Genomic DNA, 21,114 nt, shown 5'->3' on the forward strand with positions numbered 1-21,114 from the left:
GATATGGTTGTTGAAGATATGTAAAGTCAAGGCTGGGGAAAAGTGGGGCCGCATATTCGATAAGGTTAAGGGTCACGTGCGAAGCTCTCCTCCCCTTTTCTACATTCTTTTCGAAACTTCAAACATAACATGCTACAAATATTTTATGGGTTTCTAATATACTTAACAGGTCAGATGAACCGTCTTCAACAACCTCAAGCTACTCAAGTGGTACTACTTTGTTTTACTTCTACCTCGACAGGGGGCCTTAGTGAGTGCCTACCGACGCGATACTCCGTATGGCGCCGAGGATGTTTATCCTAAAATCATTCAGCTTTCTTGGTTGGGGGCCCGTTTGGCCTTGAACTCAGTTGCAATAGTTCGCAATAACTTCCTCATAGTCTTGTCCGTAACATGGGATCGACGCGTCGCTGCCATTTTCAATGCTGAGCTCCGATGTCTGGTTGCAGTTCAAGCGCTGGGAAATGTGGATATCAATAGAGTTATATGGAAACTTCGCTGCTAAATGTATATTGGCAAGTGCCTTCATGAATTAGTCACGAATATGCCGGTGTCTTGTGGTTTGCTCGTCCTCCCAGGCTACTGATGCTTAGCACATGGTTGGGGACTAGGGGGCTTGGTCGAGTAGACGCTGCGATGATCATGGGTGGTGGCTACTAGCAAGTCCTATCCCCGCAATGGAGACCAGCCATACCTCAACATCAACGTTGCCCCCCATCCATGCGAGAAGAGGTCCCAACGGTCAAATACGCGGTGATTATTCATACTCGGGTTAGCTTTTAACATTACATATCGACTCAAACAATGTCGCAGTTTTTCAGGCGGTTGGCGAAACTCAAAGGCCCCGCCTCTACAAGAGATAGCGATCCTGGACGAGGGGGCGGCCCTTCAATAGAGAACGGCCCTGTTGTCAAAGTCAGAAGCTTAGAATCTTTTACACGGCTGCATCTCATTGAGGATGCGGAATCAAAGGACAGCTATAGATATCATTTGCACCCCATGACGCCTGCGCTCTTCCACTTTTGCGCTGAGGATAGAGATGACACTGAAGAGCATAGTGAGAGCGCAGAAAGCATGAAACAATTCATGCTTTCTAGAATCTCTGTTCCAGAGGAGATACGGTTCGAGGTTTCACGTTGCATGAGAATATCTGGAGAGCAGACGGGGAATGATTCTCAGTTCTGGATTGAGTTTCCTGATGGTGATAGCGGGGGTGCGGGTGTTGTGGTGGTTACTGTCTTGTTGACAGTTGATTCCATAAATGCAACATGCGATATGTATGTGCCATTTATGGACCACATTCCCGATGAGCCCAAAACTTCGAAGGAATCACCTAATAAGACGGGTGTTTGGAGGCCTGGGGAAAGCAGTGTGGCAGGAGGAGTGGATGATGGCGCCCGGCCTCCCTACACGGAGAACGAGGAAAGGCTTCCTTCATATTCCGATATCCATATCGGCTCAGGTTACCCGCAGCTACAAGCTGAGTCCTCCGCTGCTACTGCCGCCGTCTCTTCTTCCAAAGCGGCGTTGATGTTCTCTCCAACGCAACAACTGCCGCCACCGCTATCCTATCCTGAGACGGGGCCTTCAAAGCACCAACTCTCCACTTCCATTCAACAAAAACATGCCGTTCCCGAGCTTGAACATGTGACGTTTACATGGGAGCAAGTATCCCCTCTCGCCCGCTTCAAACTTTTTTCCAGCTCCAAGTCTATGTATGATCGTACAAATATTCTCCTCGCAGAGTTTATCCTCGAGACCTCAAGGAAGAATATAGAGCAAGGTATTAAGGGCCAACTTATTTTCCGAAAAGGCTACGGGAGCGAATGGGAACGGTGGGTTTTATGCACGTTGGGAATATTAGTTAATGCGAGAGGGTGAAATAGACAGTTCTGAGAAAGTATAAGTAAGATTGGGCAGTGATAGGAGCAGAGGTTCAGGGGCGTTGAGTATCCCACTCCGAGTGAGTCAGTGACAAACACTGCCAAATAGCTTCTCATTTATGGGGAACTCTTGTACACTCTCATACCTAACAGCTGCATTCGCGCTGGTATGATTAAGGATGGTTCTGGATGAGTAATAACACAGCACATGAGGCTATCCCAAGCGTATAGGGGTTGTGGGACCCCGACGATATATATGTTTGAATGATTACAATTTCAAAGTGACCAGGAACCCCTTCTTTACCATCATCAACATAGTCGCTGGATCCTCTGTACCTGATTTTACTTGCTTATATCTTCATCAACACCCGATGAGATAGATACCTGGAAAACTTGAGTCTTAGACCTCATTTCTCCAAGGGGGTTTCGTTTTGTGCTAGCTGGATCAATACATCACTTTTTATCAATTCCACCTTCGCATGACATCGCCTATTATTTGTCTCGATCTAGTTAAAGAAATAACTACTGCTACATCTATCTATGCCCAGTGGGGGCCCTTGGCACCCAATTCTGCCAAGCAGGGCGCTCGATGCCATTAGCAACCCGGTGCTGGAAATCTTCCGCCGCTTTCTGTGACGTCTTCCCTATGCCTGTCTTCCTTTCAGGAGCAGATACGCCTGGTGGATACACAACTTTGCTCTCGTCATCCGGACTCCACCAGCCTCTCCCTCCCAGCCCGTAGATCTGAGCTCTTCGTATGCACTTATCTCGCATGGCTAGAGATGCTCTATAAGATATTCGTTCATTATCAGCGGCGGTTGTGTCTGGCGGCTCCCAGGGCGACTGAAATGCTGGCCACGCTTCAAGTCGAGATAGATCCCAAAAAACATAACCTTGCTCACGTAGAGCGCTTTGCGGACTTGCATATACAAAGGTTGCCCTGGTCTCATGTTGATGTGCCCATCTCCACGCTTGAATAGGACCTAGGTCTAATTCACGTACAAATGGTGAGTATCGACGGTCAAACTCTTTTTCGTCGTCCTGGTCGTATTCTGCAAGCTCGAGTGCATCGGCTGGCTCATTTGCAAGACTGAGGCCTTCATACAAGAATCCATCCACGAGATATTTTGGATAGAGGTTATATAGAAGTTTGTATCGTTCGTTATAAGTCTCCGCTACCACAATTTTATAGAGATATGCCAAGCCCAGAGAGAGGGTGTGCTGTATTCTTCGTGAATCCAGGTCGAAAGCATCTTCGATCCCTGCCGATCCCCACGCTACGTCATGGTCCGCAATTTCGTTAAAAGCTAGTAAAGTTAGCACTGGAAGCGGAATAATAATAGTATAAATACATACCAGGAGACACGTTATGAGCAAGGTAATCAGAAATGCAGCCTAGCTGCTCATTCTCCCATGGTGCAAACTTGGAGAAAAAGACACCTCTGTGCTCATCGATGTCAAAGACAGCGGGTTTTCGACCTCTAAATAAATTGCAGTATATCTCGAATCTATACAACACACGTTGTATACGATGGAGCTCACTGGGAGTAGGTGAACGCGCCAACATATCATTTACATCGCCCGCAGCTAGAAGTTTAGCTAATGCGTGAGATCCAAAGCTTAGCGCAAAGTATTCGACGTGGTAGTGGAGGTGGTTGAGAGCTAGAGCCTTGGATAGAGTCCAAGACCGCGGGGGTTCCTGTCGAGAGAGTAGTTGATCATCGACAAACGTCTGCATTGACTCGCGTTCCCAGGGGGCCAACAGAGAAGATGTCAATGCTGCCACTGCCTCCGGTAATACTTCCGGACCCACCAAATTTCTAACAACTTGTGACGTTATTAGGACTTCGACTTTGATAAAGGCATTGTAGACGGACGGGCAGGTCAAGATCATCGACAGCAGGGATGTAGCATCTGGAAGAAAGCTGAGGATGTGTTGGATCAACTCCGTGGGTAAGCCAACGATAGAATGTCTAGACGCCATCATGCCCCCTGTCCGGTGACAAGATTCATTACCGCGCGGGGAGTCCAAGGCATTTGTATCTTTGAAAGACCGAGGGTGGAGCGCTGGACAAAGACGCGACCGTGAAAAGGGCGGTTACTCATATAGGTACAAGCGAGTACCTGAAAGAAAGCTGCAGAAAACAGTAGGGGCGCATATCCAAGTTCGACCAATTGACGACAGGTATTAGGGACTGCCTGCGAGGTGCCTCTGTTTGTTCCTGCCAGAAGCCTCTGTTTGTTGTTTTCGCACTTTGGCTCTTTGTTTCTATGCGGGCCTAGCGCCCTCTCACAGTAGACCTCGATGCCATTCAGGAGAATTTGTTGAGCAGAGTGAAGCGTTCCGGAGAGCAATATTACAAGATCGACTTCGACATTGAAATAGCTCTGCACTCAGCAAGTCTGACTTTCACTCTGGTTTATCTTAAACGAAGCACCAAACAATCCAGGTAAAGTTTGTCTCGCTGACTCATGATGATGAAGGCTGACTGCCTGGGGGCCATGCGGCACGACGCAACATACCTTATAGAGAATCCGATATTAAAGCTAGACAGTAGTCTACGTCCTACGAGGAATTGGAATTTCGAAAACACGCAAGAACGGAGTGCAAAGTATTTTAATTCTTCTAATACCCTTGATGAAGCGAATAATGAAAACCACAATTATCTTCCAGTCAGGGGCCGAACATTTGGTGCTCCTCCTCAGCCCCCCAGAGGATGCACATTTATACCTCCGAGTCCACTTACATATCCTAATAGCTCGAACCCCTATACCTCACCGCCCGCCTTTTTCGTCAATATCGCCAGAAAGAAAGATACTTCCTCTGTTATCAGCCCGAATGTTGATTGACCCTTCCCAGTAATAGTCAACGGTCAGCCCCACTGGCGATGTCGATTCCATCGAAGCTGTACTCTATATTTTCACTGTCGGGTTATTCCCCCGCAAGCCACCGGCGAACCAAGCGATCAGAAATCAATCCTTGCTCAGCTTCCAGTCCTCTCAGGCATAGTCCGGCGCGCGACGTTTATCAAAACAAGCCATAGTCCAAATCACAGCCACAGTATCAACCATAGGCGCCGCCATGAACACTACCGCTCTCCAAATCGGCTTATGATCAACTGTTAGCGACATAATAAAAGCAGCAGTGGCCGCGATGAAGCCCGACCAGACAACCATGGCAAACAGGGCGATAAATAAGAAACCCTGGTACACCTGGAGGCGGGGAGGACCGGGCGAGAAGAAGCCGTATGGGTCGGGGATATGTAGTATGTGTGATTGGATCCAGTAACCTTTAGTAGCGATGGCGAGGTGAGCGGGATTTAGGGGTGTTCGAAGCGGTTATTTGCGGACTGAGGAATGCCATCATGGCGTTAAGGATGCTCATCATGAAGTTTTGAGACATTCTGACGGCGGATTTTAGTCGCGTTAGTTGACTACTCGTTGGTGGAAGGACGATGCTAACCGCTATTGAGGCATATGATTATATGAGAAATTAAAAGGCTTGAGGATGTGGATGTGCCGCGGGATGACTTGTGCGACGTTTAAAAGTGCTAGGTGAAGGAACGTTAGTGGAAAAAAGAAGATACCTGGAGGGCCGATATGGTTTTGGCCCTTTCCAAGTCGTCGGCAGGAGACAACGCGGGAGGTACCCGGAAGGTAATATATACTAGTATCGGACGTTCCCCTGAATCTTGGATCTTTCGGAGAAGGATTCTCCTTGAGCCCGTCCATAACATGATCCGATATCTGTGCAACATCGAGGAAGTTTTTTAAATATATTAGCACCAGGAATTTTGTTCGCCTTAAATACTTTACCGCTTGGGATGTCAACTCTTGGTACTAGCTACCCAGAAGGAATAAATCGGCGCGGCAGGCTTCATTTCCCTTCTATCGCTACGAGAGATATATATGAAGTGAATTTGCCGCTACTTGAGTTTAGAGGATAAAAAGTCGATAGAGGGCTACTCCAAGACATCGTCAATGAGCTTGCTTGCCTCCTCACCCCCGGCGATGATGTACACCATTTAAGACTAGGACCTTGTTAGACCACTTTCAAAATGAACATACGTTCATCATCTTCCCCGATAGTTAGCTTAGATTTGGCAATGTCATGTCGAAGCAAGAAGGACTTCACCCTGAAAGTCAGCTTCGACCATCCCAAAAAGGGGCTCGCTAAGCCTCGCTTAATGCATCAAAGTCCTTTCAACCTTACGGAGGTACAAACCCATTTACTATACAGAGCACTAGTAGACTCTTCTAGATTTAAACTTTTCATTATTAACGACAGTTGAACAAATATCCGGGCATACTTTGTCAGTAATTGGAAGCTGCTTTCCTGCTGTATTTCTCCACGGATCAAGATACGTCAACCAGCGATTCTAAGCATCACATGACCAGTCCCAGCTCCTTGGCTCGAGCCATGGTAGTAAAATCGATAAGTGGTGGCCTGGCTTCTTAGGTTTATTTAGAGGACAAAAGGAAATACTTCCGATACTAGGAACTCGGTCCAGGGATCCAAGAAATACTTGGGTTGATAGGCTAGAATTATATGACTAGGTTAAGAAATGCAGCGTTGGATTTTCTCACGTTCATATTAGTTGCTGCTAATTGGGTTGAAAAGGAATTGCACTGGAGCAAATGGATCATTTACTTTTACGCCGTTGTGACCACGGGAGAGAAGTTATTAGGAGGCTTAAAGCAGGTGATCGGGGTATCACGGACAACAGCTCTATGAAGAGCTTTGATAACATATAAATATATCAAAAACGACTGATACATCGTATACCTAAGAGAATAAGTTCGATTAAAAACGACTCATACATCATAGATTCATAGACCTAAGAAAAGAAGTTGGATTAGTTTCCAAGCTATCGTAAAGTTCTGTTCCACCGCTAAAAGTTGGCTGCGCCACTTATTCAATCTTGCTCAACATAACCTCAAATTGCGATACACAATCAGCTAGTACCAGCCAGCAAGTATTTAATCTTGACTTATGCGTTGAATTCGCGCTTCTGCTTATGCATGGACTGTTTGCCGGGAAGAGCATCGAGCCCTAGATGGTTTATTAGCTTAGGGCGTTATGATAGAGCTGGAGAACTCACATCCTTCGATCGGCTCGTTGACGCTGCTCTTAACGGAACAAGCGTTCATCTGAGCAACAGATTGCGACTGGAGCGGCTTGCCATTCCCGCACGCGTCGAACATGCAGGTGGAGTCCATAGCTTTCTGGAGCGAGTCTCCCTTCCAGCCAAAGACGTAATCAGCATGAGTAGAGTAGCCCTCACCGTCGCCAGTGCTCCAAACGAATGGTTGCGAACCGTCCGTGGGCCACAAGGACTTGTCATTGAACTGTCTCGTATCCCACAGCGTCTCATAGGCGAGCTGGGGCATGCGAATGGGATGCGAGGCTGGGCAAGGACCGGCAGGGGCAAAACCACTGTCTTTTGCGGTATCATACATGTGATCTTGGTGGTTAGGGCTGTCAAGGTTCTTGCCGTCCCAGCATCTAGCTATTATTAGCGAATGAGGTGTTAATGAAGGAGGGTCACTAACGCTGGGAAGTGGTGTTCGGCCATAATACCAGCTGGGCACGGCTGTGTTGGGAACTCAACAGTCTCGGGGAATCTAGTCAATTTTGTTTGCAGGCAAGTATAGCGGAGACCTGCCACCGCCTTGTTCTTCGAATTAATTGTTGGGCTGCCAACAGTCATGCGGAAACCCTAAGGTGGTTAGTTTATTATAAGTGGACGAGCTGGTAGACTTACAGGCTTGAAAGCGGTGATCTTGTCCTTGCCATTTGTATTGAAATCCACCTGCGTATAATAGACAGTCATTCCACCAGAAACGTCGCCCTCTAGCTGAGCATTGTCGTAGATAGGCACACGTTTATATGTTCCGTTGCGAGCCTTAAAGTATAGTACGGCAGTCCAGTAGTTGGAAAAGTCCTCGGAGAAGAAGCATGTTGTGCAACTACCTTTGGTACCGATATCACCTGTCATAGTGACATTAAAGGCATTTCCGCCGACGATCTGATGGACGTGTGCCGACGGGACACTGCCAGGCTCGACCAGCGGATCGATACGCTGGATACTAAGAGTCGAACATCCGAATCGGAGGCCAGCTTGGGAGGGCGCGACAAGCGCAAGAGCGAGAATCAACCACTTCATCTTTACAGCGAAAACTCGTTGACTTTCAGAAAAGATGGAGATATACAAAAAAAAAGCAGAAAGTGGCTCTGGCATACCCGTGTATAAATTATAAAACTCCCATCCTCTATTATGAATATGTCCTTGGCTTGAATGCCGAGGAAAACTTGCCGTGTCTGGGATATAAATTGCCGAAACGCTTATTCCTCGTTTATCCAAACTCGCAGCCAAAGGCATCCAATCTTTAAAGTTTACCCCGCATTACTCCAATTACCCTAAAAATATACGTAGGAATTCATTTATTATAAAGTGCGCGATCTTCGATGCTAGAGCTGCCGAGGAGTTGGCGCATTAGGATAATGTGGACCTCCCATCACTCCTCGGAATTTAGGAGACAATCTAACGTGGCATCGCTTGGGACTTTAGAAGAGATAGGGATATCTGCCAATTGTAGAGCGGGATTCGCATTTGGAAATGCTTGATATTCACCCCTGTGGATAGGTCATTCATTTGGTTGGTAAGACTTGACTCACTTGAGTTGATCGGCCTTATTCCGTGTCGTTCATTTGATGATTATACTCATCTACGAGAAGTGGTATATTCAGCTCATTTATAGGGTTCTGTGCTGTCCTGCTTTTGAATCTTTTGAATCTTTTGACAATGGCTTATCTAGGCCCCCCCTTGGCCGGATAATTGTGCCATTACCGTTGGAGGTGGTATTCTAGAATAGCACATGGCAATTTTCTTTCCATCCAAGCTGTATGGCTTTTTCCCGGGGGAAAGGAAACTCATGGACAGTTCCCCAAAGCAATATGCCCTTCACGGCTGATTTCTGGATATCCAGGAATTCTAATATTTTTGGTAGCGGCCAAGTTTGCTCTTGTGCCCAGAGCGCCATACCCATTTTTGGCAGAGCCGCAGAGGCAAGTCAAACGCTGAAAGCTCGTAAACGGGTTATCCAGGCAGGCCAGGTAAATTATTTACCGCGCAGGAGAAAGTAGGTCCGATAAATGCACCACGAGGACTTGCGTCATATTCCGTCCATTTCCTTTTTTTTCTTCCCCCCACCCCCCCAACTCTGGGGGAGCAGTCACAGGACCATTTTAGTCTCTCTTTGCGTGCCAAATCCACTGCAAGAAATAAGCATCCTGTGCAACCACCTATATCTTGAAGTTAGTAGGAACCGGTTTGTTAGGGACAGTAGTTGTCTCATGTGCCCTGTCTGGAATTGTACCATATTCTCGTCTATTGTACGATACTAAGATATCCTCCAGGGGCCCGAAGCTAAAGTGAATCGCTTTAAATATAGGCGTTCCACAGCTTTCAGGTACGTCCGAAAATGTAATCCTCTGTTTGTGATCTCAAGAGGCGAACCACTAGTGCCTTTAGATCGGAATCATCCGACCACTTGGCCAGAAAGTCGAAAGGAAAAGGGCATGGTTGCAAGTAGTCCCTCTATATAGTAGTACTCATAAAGGCCGGCAACGTACTTCACACAAGAATATTGTCGTAGTTAGTGGTCTTGATATCCTCCTATAGTCTGATAAAAGAGCGCGCTCCTTCTCCATAAAGCATTGGCATAGTTATATCAAGTAGTCCCAATAGGCAATATGCAGCACCGTCCAACATCGACGTATGTCTTGCCGATTCCTATGTCATCCTTTGGGCAACGATAAAGCTCTTGAGGTTAGCATTTAAAAATACTTCCATATAAATCCGTGTAACTTCGGATATCGCTTTGGGGGGCATAACTTAGTCCCAACTTCATCTCATTCCGAGCTGGAAAATATCACATTTAAGGGTGCTATCGACTCTTGAAGAGTCTAGCCCCTCAGAACCATCGGCCGTTCGAGAAATGAGAGCACGACTTAAGCTGCGAACTTGACCATTTGTCGCCGCGCTTGAAATGTCCAAGTATACAGAGCAAACATCGGTTAATCTATACCATCGGGACATAGAATTAATTGCTTCTGAGAGTACTGAGCTACTCGATTTTTTTGATGTAGCAGGCGCCCACCCAGGTGTATCTGTACCCATACCTGATACTACCTCACAACAATCCCCGATTGTGCTGTATCCTAATTCTGCTGTACATCGTGATCATTCATTTCGTTAAAAGAAACCTCCTCTACTCCCCACGGGGCCACGCATGGGACAATATCGCGTACGTTAGAACTTTTCCAATGAAGAGGTGCTTGCGATATAGCCTAAGATAGATTGTTGGGTGGGCAAACGGGCCGCATAAAACGGTTATAGCCATTAATGGCCATAGATTCGTCACACCAGAACCTCTGAGTTGTATTGACCATAAAAGGCTAATGGCCGATAGTCACATGCATCCTCCCTCCACCATCCTGCCTAGGTGCCCTATATATATCGAAATAAGCAATTTCTTTTTCAAGGAAAACCACGGCGGACCTGGCCATGTGGTTCGGATTTAATTGTCTAGCCCGAGAGGATCGATAGGGGGCAAAACAAGATACGAAAATCGATAAAATCGGCACAATATATTGGCATTCAACCAGGCCGAGCTCTCTTGCTTCCGAAGTATATAATAAATACAAATTTTGCCTTCATTTCTTACCTTGGTTTGGGACTAATCGGATTTGATTTCTTCCCCTATGGAGGGTAGCGAGCTAGCGAGCCTACCTCCTCGGATTGCCTACCTCCTGTATACGCTACTTAATCAGCTTCTGCCACTGTGGGCCGTAAGGGAGATGCGTAGCTTGCCTTTGGCGGTTTGCCATCTACTTGAAATAAAACGCGGACAAATTGGCCCCAAGATTAACTACTTGTCTGCGTTGTGCCTTTCCTATTACCTTTACTTTTACTCTCCACATTTACTCTGCGCCAATTGTTCACTTGCCGAGTATTCGAATTGCGTTTCATGTTAAAAAGAATGAGTTGTAGTATAGGTACGGTCCGTACGGAGTATTATGAGGTTGGAAGTTAGGGTTTGGCGGGGGTAAGTCGCGACGACGCGTAATCACCTGACTTGTATTTCCGGGATAACTTCGGGTGTTATTCTCTGAAGACACTCCGATAAATAGAAGGGCGGCCCTGGTCTGCGATTCTCGCCCATATCCCATTTGAATAACAACAAAGGAATTATAGACAAGTCACCTATGAATAAGAGAACAAGATGAGGTCAGTATCACTTTCTTAGTTGAGACTATAGGTAAGTTGTATGGAGTAGAGCATGGGGCATCTAGGTAGACTCGCTTAATTAAGCTTAAATTCCACTGCCCTACCAGAATCGCCGCCATCTCACGTCCTCTCTCCTCCTCCGCATTCAATATCCACATCCACATTGGCAATCGTGCTATGTGGTACGAAGTACCCTTACTGGCAACCCCCTAGAGCAGAGATGATTGCGTTTGAACGACCTTCACTAGTGCAGTTGGCTTAGCGTCTTTACCTCTTCACCTTCACCCGCCATGTCCTCTCAAGATCCCCCATTGGATGAGATCCAATGGCGTTCTCCAGCGGCTGCCCAGCAGATGCAAGGTATCCATTCGAATTCAGTCCTCTTTTATTTCGCTCAATCTCCATTTTTCGATGCGACATCCAACAATGCGGTTCTCTTTTCTCAAGCCATGTACAACCCAAACATGCTTCCCATAATACAAACTCGGGAGGCTTTCGAAGCGCGGCTGAAGACCATGTCTGGAACCGAGTTTATTGTCGCACAAGAGCCAGCAGATCCTGTCACTGGAACAGGAGTCTGGGTGATTAGGAAACAAACCCGAAGGAAAAGACAATCGGAGGAGGACGAAATAATTGTGCATTCCACATATTTCGTCGTCGGGGAGAATATATACATGGCTCCGGCAGTTGGAGATGTTTTGGGTAGCCGGACTGTCAGTCCTCTGTTATTGATATGAGATAATGAAATGCAACTGACTGGGAAAATAGCTGTCAATTCTAACTTCTCTCAACAAGTTCTTTTCAACCGCTGCCTCACTCCCTACCTTCACCCCAGCCCTAGGCACAACCTACCTACCACCCCCCACCACACGCCCGAATGCCTCTACACAATCTCAACTCGACCAAGTTAGTAAAGAAAATACTCCTCTACCCGAAACACTTCAAAACGCAAAGAAGCTACCACTCCCCTCGACAAACAACAGCACCTACCTCAGCACTCGTCTCCTCGAAGAAACCTTGGCCATAAATTTGAAATACGGCGATGAATACATGGACGAGAATCCTATAACGGGCGAACCGGGGGCATTCCACCTCTCTGCAACGGGTAGGGTTGAAAAGGACAAAGACAAATTAATGGTTCCTACCACGGGTAAAACTAGTGCATCCACAAGCAAGGCGCCTACGCCGGTGCCGCCTCCCCTGAAGACAGATCTTGAGTCTCTCGGCAAGAAGGCGAAGGGTGAGAAGACCCCGACGAAGAGCCCAGGCGGAGGAAAGCTAAAGCGGAGGAAGAGCAAGGGGGTTAAATCAGCGGGGGGTCTGAGTCCTTCGTGAGGGAATAATCCTTGAGTGTGATATTGATGGGACCAGGATGTCTCGCCTCGTTCTGCTCACATATATCATTATTCTAAACAACTAATTGGTAATTGGTCCTCATCGGCTTGTTACTAATATCAACCAAGGTATATCTCCGGTTTCTACAACCACCAACCCCGATCGGCGGACCATCTCGTCTACCCATAATCCGAAGCAGATTCCCCGTTGCTGCCTATAAGTGCCAGGTCGGGCAGCATCGGAAAAGAGCAGGCGAGATCAGCCCTCTAAAAATGGCATACAGCTGGTGCTTCACAGGGAGTTATGGAATTCAAGGGCATCAGAGAAGAATATGCCCTTCAACCAGATATAAAACTCATTGTAGATTCCGAGTATTGGCACTGTATCAATGAAGTTCAGGTGTCCATAGATTATACAATTACGTGCACCTCGATTCAATTTGCCACAGCTGCGGTATTTCAGTGGTATTTTCCTCGCTCGGCGCGCTTCTAGTTATTGATTTAGATCTAGGCTACAGAGAAAATACCTAAGGTGCATTCAAACGAGAATTTCCAATTATTCTTCTAAATTTGCAGGTAAAGATTCTTTACGCAATCGACTGAGGATAAAATGAAAACTACCTAAGAAAGTCCAAAACACTTTAATAGTTATAGTACGCGGTATGACAGTTTACTAGTATTTTATTTATCTATCATTTGCTAGATATATCCCATACTCCGCCGTTAAGTTTCATTTGGAGGTGTGCGATTGGTGGAAAGATGGATGGAAGGCTTACGACAAGCAAATAGAAGCTTAGGTGAAGGTATTAATATCAGGGAATGAATGCCGCCACTGTACTAACATAGAGAAAAGATGGGCTGGTGAATATGTATCCTCGATGTAATGTAGATCCCAGGCTACTTGACGTTATATTAGAAGTAAAACCATAGATTCGAGGAAAAGCACTCGTATAGAAAGGCACCTCTCATTTGTCTAGATTCAAGGAGGAAGCCTTACCTTACAGTGCAACTAGTCTAACTTTGGCAAGGAAGCTTGCAACAATATTCGCCTTAAGCCTTGAGCGCTTGACATAGCGAACGGCTATTTCGGGGGCCGAAAGGCTTATCCAGCCGCAAATGGGGTGTTGAACTATTACCACCCGGCTACCTAAGAGAAAACAGCAAAGGATGCCGTGCGGTCTAGAACCCATACGAAACTTTAACTGTTCACTCCTCCATTGCCTAGTTTCAATGCCTTTCTTCTTCGGTAGGTGGCTATTGGAATCATACATCTCGTGGTTGCTCGCCACACTGAAGGATCTCGATTTAACTGTGTTGGGGCTGGCATGCCATGTTGAACATCCGCGGATAATCCGCCGAAGTATGAAACAATATCGGGTGAGATTAGAAGTCTAGATTTCTCATTTCCGCTCTTGTCGAACTCGCCCGTTGGTAGCCATGTCAATGTTTCCGTTCGAAGCAGGCGAGATGAAATATTGCCATTCGACTTCGGGCAATAAGCGCAGTTACTGCTGCCTCACGAAGAGACTCGCAATACTTGTGCCGCTGCAAAAGCATCACAATTTTCACATGTTCGGTAGACTGGGTAGGATACCGTAAAATGTCGCCCAGGTCTTTATTTCATAACTTCGTAGCATTATTACTGTTTAATGGCCCACTCTCGCGGCCCCTGCATCCGAATCAGGTGTAATATTCTAATGTTTTTGATCTTCCCAAATGCGTTGGTATCACATGTTAAGCTTGGGTATAGGCCGGCAACAGCGCTCTCTCGCTGTGCCCCAAACCCATGTCGACTGATGGGCCGGTTGATGAGTAACGGAACATTCAAATGACTTTGTGGACCAGTTCAACTAGATCAAAGAACGCTTCCCGCTCCATGTCCACTTTTTCCAGCCCAAAGCCTACCATTAGTGTTCTCGTCTCCTCGGGGTTCCTCTTCACAATAGCGCTCGCAATTTGACTGGCATATAGATGTCCAATTGTCTCTCTTTTATCGCCACCAGCACCAAGCAAGGTCTTGGGAGTAAGGTGGGTGAGGGGTAGCATATCTGTTTCGCCAGACGGTAGAGCCGTGTCGAATGCAGTTGGGGAAGCTGACGATAATGGAACTTGTATCTGCCGCGTTATCAGCATCACTGCGAATATTAAGAATAGGATTGTCTGTACCCATTGCGCTAATCGACCGCCTTGAGAGACCGTGATTAATATCTTATCGGCGAAGTATATGGAGGTAAGGTCGGTTTGTACTCCATTAACAAGGCCTGCCACGTGCTTCGTTGCTGCAGGAAATGGAGATGGCACTACGCCACCACCAATTTCCATAGTATTTATGCCCTTCGACAGTGCTGGGATTGGACTTGTCATTATTGTTGCCGTTGTTGTTGTTTTGTCGTTGGCTAGCGATAAGCTTGGACAAGCTCAGCCTTCAGCCTTGTCATCTTCACCGCCTTTGTGATTGGCGGATTCTGCCCAAAAAAGTTGGGTGAATTCTCTGGACCACTATTATAGACCGCAATCATAGATTTATTATCTGCGAAACAGCAGAACCGAATTATAGAATTTTCGTTCGTCAAAATGCCCCCTTTCGTTCCGCGGCAGCGAAAACATAAAGTCATAGCCCGGTCGAAAGAAAATGGAAAGAATTCGCAGCCGATTACCGACTCCAATGTCCTGGAACACATCCCCGCAGCAAAATCCGAGCTCGAGGAGAAGAAGCGTCGCATGAAAGAAGAGCTACGGAAAGAAGGAACTAAAATTAGTGGAAAGAAAGCAAAGCGATTGGAGAAATATATTGATACGAAACTCAAGAAGGATGAGAACAGGGAGCTGATCGCGCGACTCGCAAAAAGTACTACAGACACCAGCCATTTCCAGAGCAGCAGAAAATTGGGACAAGGAAAAGAGACGAAGAGAGAAAAATTAAGCAGAGCTTTAAGGGATAAGCAAGCTGGGATTGATATCAATGGCGACAACGACGAGCTTCTTTTCGAAAAGCGGACAATTAGAGAAGTCGACGATCAAGCATCTTCCGATGAGGATGAGACCGTGAATCAATCCAGGTGGTTTCCCACTGCTAAACCAGATACTTCGCCGTCTGCCCAACAAGCCCCGGTTGCTGCAGGTGCTGGTCTTAAGAGGCCACTCGAGGTAGATGAAGAGGGGAAACCTGTGCTGAAGAAGCGGAAACGGAGAGGAGGAGTCCAATCCAAGGGGCTACTACAACCCATAATACCAGAGGCGCGAGAACAGCCGGAATGGGAGGGTTTTAGTTCTGAATCCCAGGACGATAGCGATAGCGATGACGAATCCCGCTACGACAACAAGGAGGAAGACTTTTTAGATGGTTCCGAGAGTGATGAGCCTACGGCAGATGCGGACTCTACAAGTGAATCGGAAATCGATGAAGGCTCTGAAGAATCTTCGTCCGATGATAGCGAAGATGGCGATGACATATCTCAAGTCAAGGAACGATCTTCAGCGTTTAAGATGTGGGCGAATCAACAATTGAACGAGGCACTTGGGTATCAATCAGTATCGAATACTGCGAATGCCACAGAGACACCCAAAATAGCAGGCTTCAAGCCTAGAGCGCTGGAACAAGATCCCCTTCCATTGGAGTTGCAGCCAGTTGCCAACACCGCCAGAAAGGTATTCAGCGTTTCAGTAGAAAGACCCCCTGCTCTTCAATCGGTTCGATTGGAGCTTCCAGTTGTAGCAGAAGAACAGAAGATCATGGAGGCAATTCACAACAACAACTTGGTTGTCGTATATGGAGCTACTGGATCCGGCAAAACGACTCAAGTTCCTCAATTCTTGTATGAGGCAGGATATGGCTCACCAGACTCTCCAACACCCGGAATGATTGGTGTCACCCAACCTCGACGAGTCGCAGCCGTCAGCATGGCTAAGCGTGTTGGAGACGAATTAGGGGATCATGGCAAGCGAGTAGCTTACCAAATACGGTTTGAAGGAACGGTAGGACCAGAGACTGCGATAAAATTTATGACGGACGGTGTACTGCTGCGAGAAGTGGCGCAGGACATTGCCCTTCGAAAATACTCTGCTATCATCATCGATGAAGCCCATGAGAGGAGTGTGAATACGGATATTCTCATTGCAATGCTGAGCCGAGTCGTCAAATTGCGAGAAGAGATGGCAGCTGAAGACGATTCAATCAAACCCCTGAAGCTCATAATCATGTCCGCCACTTTAAGGATCACCGATTTCACGGAAAACGAAACCCTGTTTTCCAAACCACCTCCTGTACTTCAAGCTGAAGGACGGCAATACACTGTCACAACCCATTTCGCTCGGAGGACGAATCATGACTATGTTGATGACGCTTTCCGCAAAATTAGCAAAGGCCATCGGAAACTGCCACCTGGTGGAATCCTGGTTTTCTTGACTGGGCAGAATGAAATAACTCAGTTGATGAAGAAGCTGAAGGAGGCATTTCGAATTGGCCATACTGCTTCGGCACCCCAAGTTCGCGTATCCGGCAGAGACGTACCAATGGAAGCGGAAGACGTGGACTTTGGCAATGTCGTGGAAGACCAGAATGATGATTACGACGAAGATGATGAGGTGGATATCAATCTTGATGATGAAGAGTTCAAGCTTGAAGGAGAGGAGGCAGATACCGGACCCTCTAAAATGCACATTCTACCACTGTATTCCTTGTTGCCAACTAGGGAGCAGTTACGAGTCTTTGAGCCACCACCAGATGGATCACGTCTTATTGTTTTAGCTACCAACGTTGCTGAAACTAGTTTGACCATACCTGGGATTCGCTATGTCTTCGACTGTGGACGATCGAAAGAGCGAAAATATGATCGAACCACTGGCGTGCAAAGCTTTGAGATCGGTTGGATCAGCAAAGCCAGTGCCAGCCAGCGCGCTGGTCGTGCAGGCCGTACAGGACCTGGCCATTGTTATAGATTATACTCATCTGCCGTTTATGAGCGGGATTTCCAAGAGTTTGCGGAGCCTGAGATATTACGGATGCCTATTGAGGGCGTTGTGCTCCAGCTAAAAGCTATGAACTTGCAGCATGTGGTGAACTTCCCATTTCCTACGCCCCCCGATCGCCAAAGCCTTGCAAGCTCCGAGAAACTCTTAACGTATTTGTCGGCTGTTTCACCTACGGGTCAGATCACACCAACTGGTGCTACGATGTCGATTTTCCCTCTATCTCCGCGGTTTGCTAGAATATTGCTAGTCGGACATTTACACGATTGCCTACCATATACCATTGCTCTGGTGGCTGGGTTATCCGCAGCGGATGTGTTTATTCCGGAAAACCAAGTTGTTCCTGCTGCTCCTCAGAAAGAAGAGGGTGAGTATTTCACAAGCGCCGACCGCATTGAAGAGGACATGCGCAATGATATCAGACGCCGTTTCAACAAGGTTCAGAAAGACTTTTGTTTCCTGGATGATAAATCGGACGCCATCAAACTTCTTCAGGTAGTTGGAGAATTTGCACATGAACCCACCGAGGCTTGGTGCCAGTCTCACTTTGTGCGTTTCAAACTACTCAAGGAAATCCAACAGCTTCGGCGACAGATCACAGATCTTCTCCGGACGAATATATCAGCCTTCGCATCATTAAAATACCAGGAGATGCTGGACCCGCCATCGGTGAAACAAATCAAGGCTCTAAAGCAAATGGTGGCAGCAGGATTCATTGACCATGTTGCTATGCGCGCAGACTTGTCACCTAACCCCCCTGATATGCGACGGAAACCCTCTCGTGCTATCGAGGTTCCATATCTAACACTCTTTCCCTCCCACGTTCGATCCGATGACGAGGACAAAGCTGTTTATATTCATCCCTCATCGCCTCTTGCTCACCTCAGCCCTCAAGAGTGCCCAGAATACATAATATATTCCTATCTCCAGCGGGCTGCCCCTTCTGCAGCAACGCCCGAGAAGATCCCAAAGACGAGGATGCATGCTCTAACGGATATCACTGGAGGCCAAATTGCTGCCTTGGCTAAGGGAACACCACTTCTACACTACGGCAAGCCCATCAAGGAGGTGATGCCGAAAGTAAATGCTGGGGTTGACGCTAACGCGAGAGAGTGTTGGGTGATTCCATATTTAAGGGCCGAAGGTAACGGGGGTATTGGTTGGCCGTTACCAGCGAGGAAAGTTACGCAGAGAAAGATCCCGGGTCGAGGATGGGTGGTTGAATGAGTTATGTATCATGAATTGATAAATACGGCACATCAGATAATGTAGATTACTATATATAAATATCTATACTTCCATTCTGCCATTGAACTCCTCTCCAGGCATAGGAGCTTAATTCCCCTAACTAATAATAAGTCTCCAGGAACCCATGTCCTAGAATCTGTTGCATTTTCCCGCTTAAGCTGCGATGTCTTGGAATCAAACGTGGCCCAGACGTGGCTGTATAGGGGATCACTTTTCCGGCACCCCCTATTCATTGGCAGACCCCTGAAAGTTCTATATATCTTATGCCCCGCCCTTTCCCTAGGTCCACTTCCCTAAAATGCCTCTAATGTTTGTGACATGGCGAGCTCAGCACCCCAGCTGATAGCCAGTACTGCGTTTACTCTTCATATCAACCTCAACTATGCCCATATGTACTGTACATGTTCCTATTCTATTTATAACTCTAAAATTTGCCCGAAGTATCGTACCGCCGATATTTGAAACGAATTTGTCGTTATACATAAACTTGTACATGTCCATCACATCACGTTCAGCCCTCTGCTGTCAAATATTTTTAAAAAAGAACAATTTTTCGCGTATGTGAATTAATATCTTGGCTGTTGTTCGGAGGTGACGTTGTAGTCGTAGTCCACCTTAATGGCCTTCGTCGAATCAGCTTCATCATGATCCCTCCTACTCCCAATAGACACAAACCCACGACTCTGTTTTGTGGATCCCAGCTCGTACCGATTCGGAGTTGCACCCGATGTATTCTTTGAAGTGGGAAACAAATTGGGAAACATGCGGTCGGCGAGAGGCTTTAAGCTAGGGAGACTGGCGGTGATGATTCCAAGGGCCATCTCGATACCGGATGTGATAGACGTTCCATATGTATCCCACGGCTGATCGGTGCTAGTCAAGAGCGTTATGAGGAATGCCATGCGAACAATTCCTGCTATGCAGGCACTGCAAACGCGAATCATCAGTATATGGTCGACAAGACGTTGCTGAGCAAATCCACTTACATCAGACCCAAGGAGAACATGCCAACAAGTACGATTTTCTGATTTCTTTGGATTTGGAGTGCTATAACCTGTTAATACGGCGGAGCCGACCATGGCCATAGACCAATAACACAGAATGCTTACACAAGACGGTCCGGAGAGGCAAAACCAAAGTCCAGATATCGGTTACAACAGCAAGGGCCGATGCACTGTACGAAAATGCCACAATATCGAAGCATTTGCCTGTTGGATCCATAGTCCAGACTGCTTCCACAGGTATACATTGTAAAATGGTAGCCACTTCCAGGGCAATGGTCATGGCAACGATGAAACCAATGAGAATGTAGACATGCTTCTTGAGCGTTGGGAAAATGCGCAGGTAGAGCAAACCGACTGACAGCTTGGTCGCCCCGCTGATAAGGAAGTAGATAACCCGGGTGATGAACCGATATATTCCAGATGGTATGAGATTATCCTTTGGGATTGCTTGCTTATGCTTTCCCGTCCCGAATTTTACACCTAGAAACCGTTTAGTCAACTGTTCCCTCGATGGGGATATGGGCGATGGTTACTTTGACTAGCAATAACGATATTGACCGTCGCCAGGATGGTTGCTACGACGATCATCCAGTCATCGGCCCCGACCTTCTTCACCAGAGTAAATCTGGAGATAATTCTCAAGATCACGATCAGGCAGGCAATTCCTTGGATGGTGGCATTGACGGCGATGATAGTAGGGCCTCGATCCTCAGCAAGGAACTAATTGATCAGAGTCAGCACGTTCGTTCCCATAAGTATATTTATATCTCTCGAAAGGAAATAACGGTGGCAGATCTAAAGGTTACATACCCCCGGAGGGAACGGCGAAGCACCAGGAGGAGCCGCCATTGCCCTTGGAATTAGGATGGAACGAGTGCAAGAAGATTCACGATCCGCCCATAATATCCAAAGTACAAGAGAATGAAGCTGTTACTTGGGTTTTGCGAGGGGCGATTTAAAGTTTTGGGGGTGTTGTCCTGCCTTATTAAAACAATCTGCGACTACTGGTACGTAGATACGCCGCACGTAGTCAGCTACCAATCGTCCTCCAACCCCCAAATACGGCAAGTTAGCCTTCAAACCCTAACTACTGGGGGCGGTGACGCAGATGGAAGCACACAAGCGGCCGGGGAAGATGCGTATTGATGTGCCTGAATCTCGCCCCGAACCCCAATATCCCTACCCTGAGGGAAATTTCATGCGTCTGCGAACATGCTACCAGTCAGTATTCTATCTCTGACGACGGGAACGAGGGAACTAGCAAGCCGCCCTTGTCGTGCAGCAAAGTGTCTTTGGGAGTCTGCGACGAGGTGGCACGAAATCGGGGTCGGGAAATTTTGGTTTGGAACATGAGCACTGAGCGTTCTTGTCGCTTCGACTTTAC

General features: G+C 47.1%; 7 protein-coding genes across 7 annotated transcripts; 3 read left to right on the forward strand and 4 right to left on the reverse strand.

The window, feature by feature from the left end:
- Positions 1-804: 804 nt before the first annotated feature.
- Positions 805-1,881, forward strand: BP5553_07198 (uncharacterized protein; the record flags this gene model as incomplete). Its single annotated transcript, XM_032015821.1, has 1 exon — positions 805-1,881. One exon carries the CDS (start codon positions 805-807, stop codon positions 1,879-1,881), a length of 1,077 nt encoding a protein of 358 aa, XP_031868090.1.
- A 536-nt stretch (positions 1,882-2,417) lies between these two features.
- Positions 2,418-3,867, reverse strand: BP5553_07199 (uncharacterized protein; the record flags this gene model as incomplete). The annotated part of the gene is made up of 2 exons (XM_032015822.1): positions 2,418-3,190; positions 3,240-3,867. The coding sequence occupies 2 exons, from the start codon at positions 3,865-3,867 to the stop codon at positions 2,418-2,420; spliced, it is 1,401 nt and encodes a 466-aa protein (XP_031868091.1).
- Positions 3,868-6,874: 3,007 nt separating this feature from the next.
- BP5553_07200 (Uncharacterized protein) lies at positions 6,875-8,050 on the reverse strand (the record flags this gene model as incomplete). The annotated part of the gene is made up of 4 exons (XM_032015823.1): positions 6,875-6,936; positions 6,986-7,389; positions 7,437-7,603; positions 7,649-8,050. The coding sequence occupies 4 exons, from the start codon at positions 8,048-8,050 to the stop codon at positions 6,875-6,877; spliced, it is 1,035 nt and encodes a 344-aa protein (XP_031868092.1).
- A 3,416-nt stretch (positions 8,051-11,466) lies between these two features.
- On the forward strand, positions 11,467-12,511 carry BP5553_07201 (Uncharacterized protein; the record flags this gene model as incomplete). Its single annotated transcript, XM_032015824.1, has 2 exons — positions 11,467-11,889; positions 11,945-12,511. The coding sequence occupies 2 exons, from the start codon at positions 11,467-11,469 to the stop codon at positions 12,509-12,511; spliced, it is 990 nt and encodes a 329-aa protein (XP_031868093.1).
- Positions 12,512-14,334: 1,823 nt separating this feature from the next.
- Positions 14,335-14,874, reverse strand: BP5553_07202 (Uncharacterized protein; the record flags this gene model as incomplete). Its single annotated transcript, XM_032015825.1, has 2 exons — positions 14,335-14,625; positions 14,677-14,874. The coding sequence occupies 2 exons, from the start codon at positions 14,872-14,874 to the stop codon at positions 14,335-14,337; spliced, it is 489 nt and encodes a 162-aa protein (XP_031868094.1).
- Positions 14,875-15,084: 210 nt separating this feature from the next.
- BP5553_07203 (putative ECM16-putative DEAH-box RNA helicase) lies at positions 15,085-18,705 on the forward strand (the record flags this gene model as incomplete). The annotated part of the gene is made up of 1 exon (XM_032015826.1): positions 15,085-18,705. One exon carries the CDS (start codon positions 15,085-15,087, stop codon positions 18,703-18,705), a length of 3,621 nt encoding a protein of 1,206 aa, XP_031868095.1.
- A 587-nt stretch (positions 18,706-19,292) lies between these two features.
- On the reverse strand, positions 19,293-20,579 carry BP5553_07204 (Uncharacterized protein; the record flags this gene model as incomplete). The annotated part of the gene is made up of 5 exons (XM_032015827.1): positions 19,293-19,653; positions 19,713-19,773; positions 19,836-20,210; positions 20,264-20,450; positions 20,541-20,579. The coding sequence occupies 5 exons, from the start codon at positions 20,577-20,579 to the stop codon at positions 19,293-19,295; spliced, it is 1,023 nt and encodes a 340-aa protein (XP_031868096.1).
- Between the last annotated feature and the right edge of the window lie 535 nt (positions 20,580-21,114).

The sequence above is a fragment of the Venustampulla echinocandica genome (genome assembly GCF_003357145.1).
Source record: "Venustampulla echinocandica strain BP 5553 chromosome Unknown scaffold_5, whole genome shotgun sequence".
NCBI lineage: Eukaryota > Fungi > Ascomycota > Leotiomycetes > Helotiales > Pleuroascaceae > Venustampulla > Venustampulla echinocandica.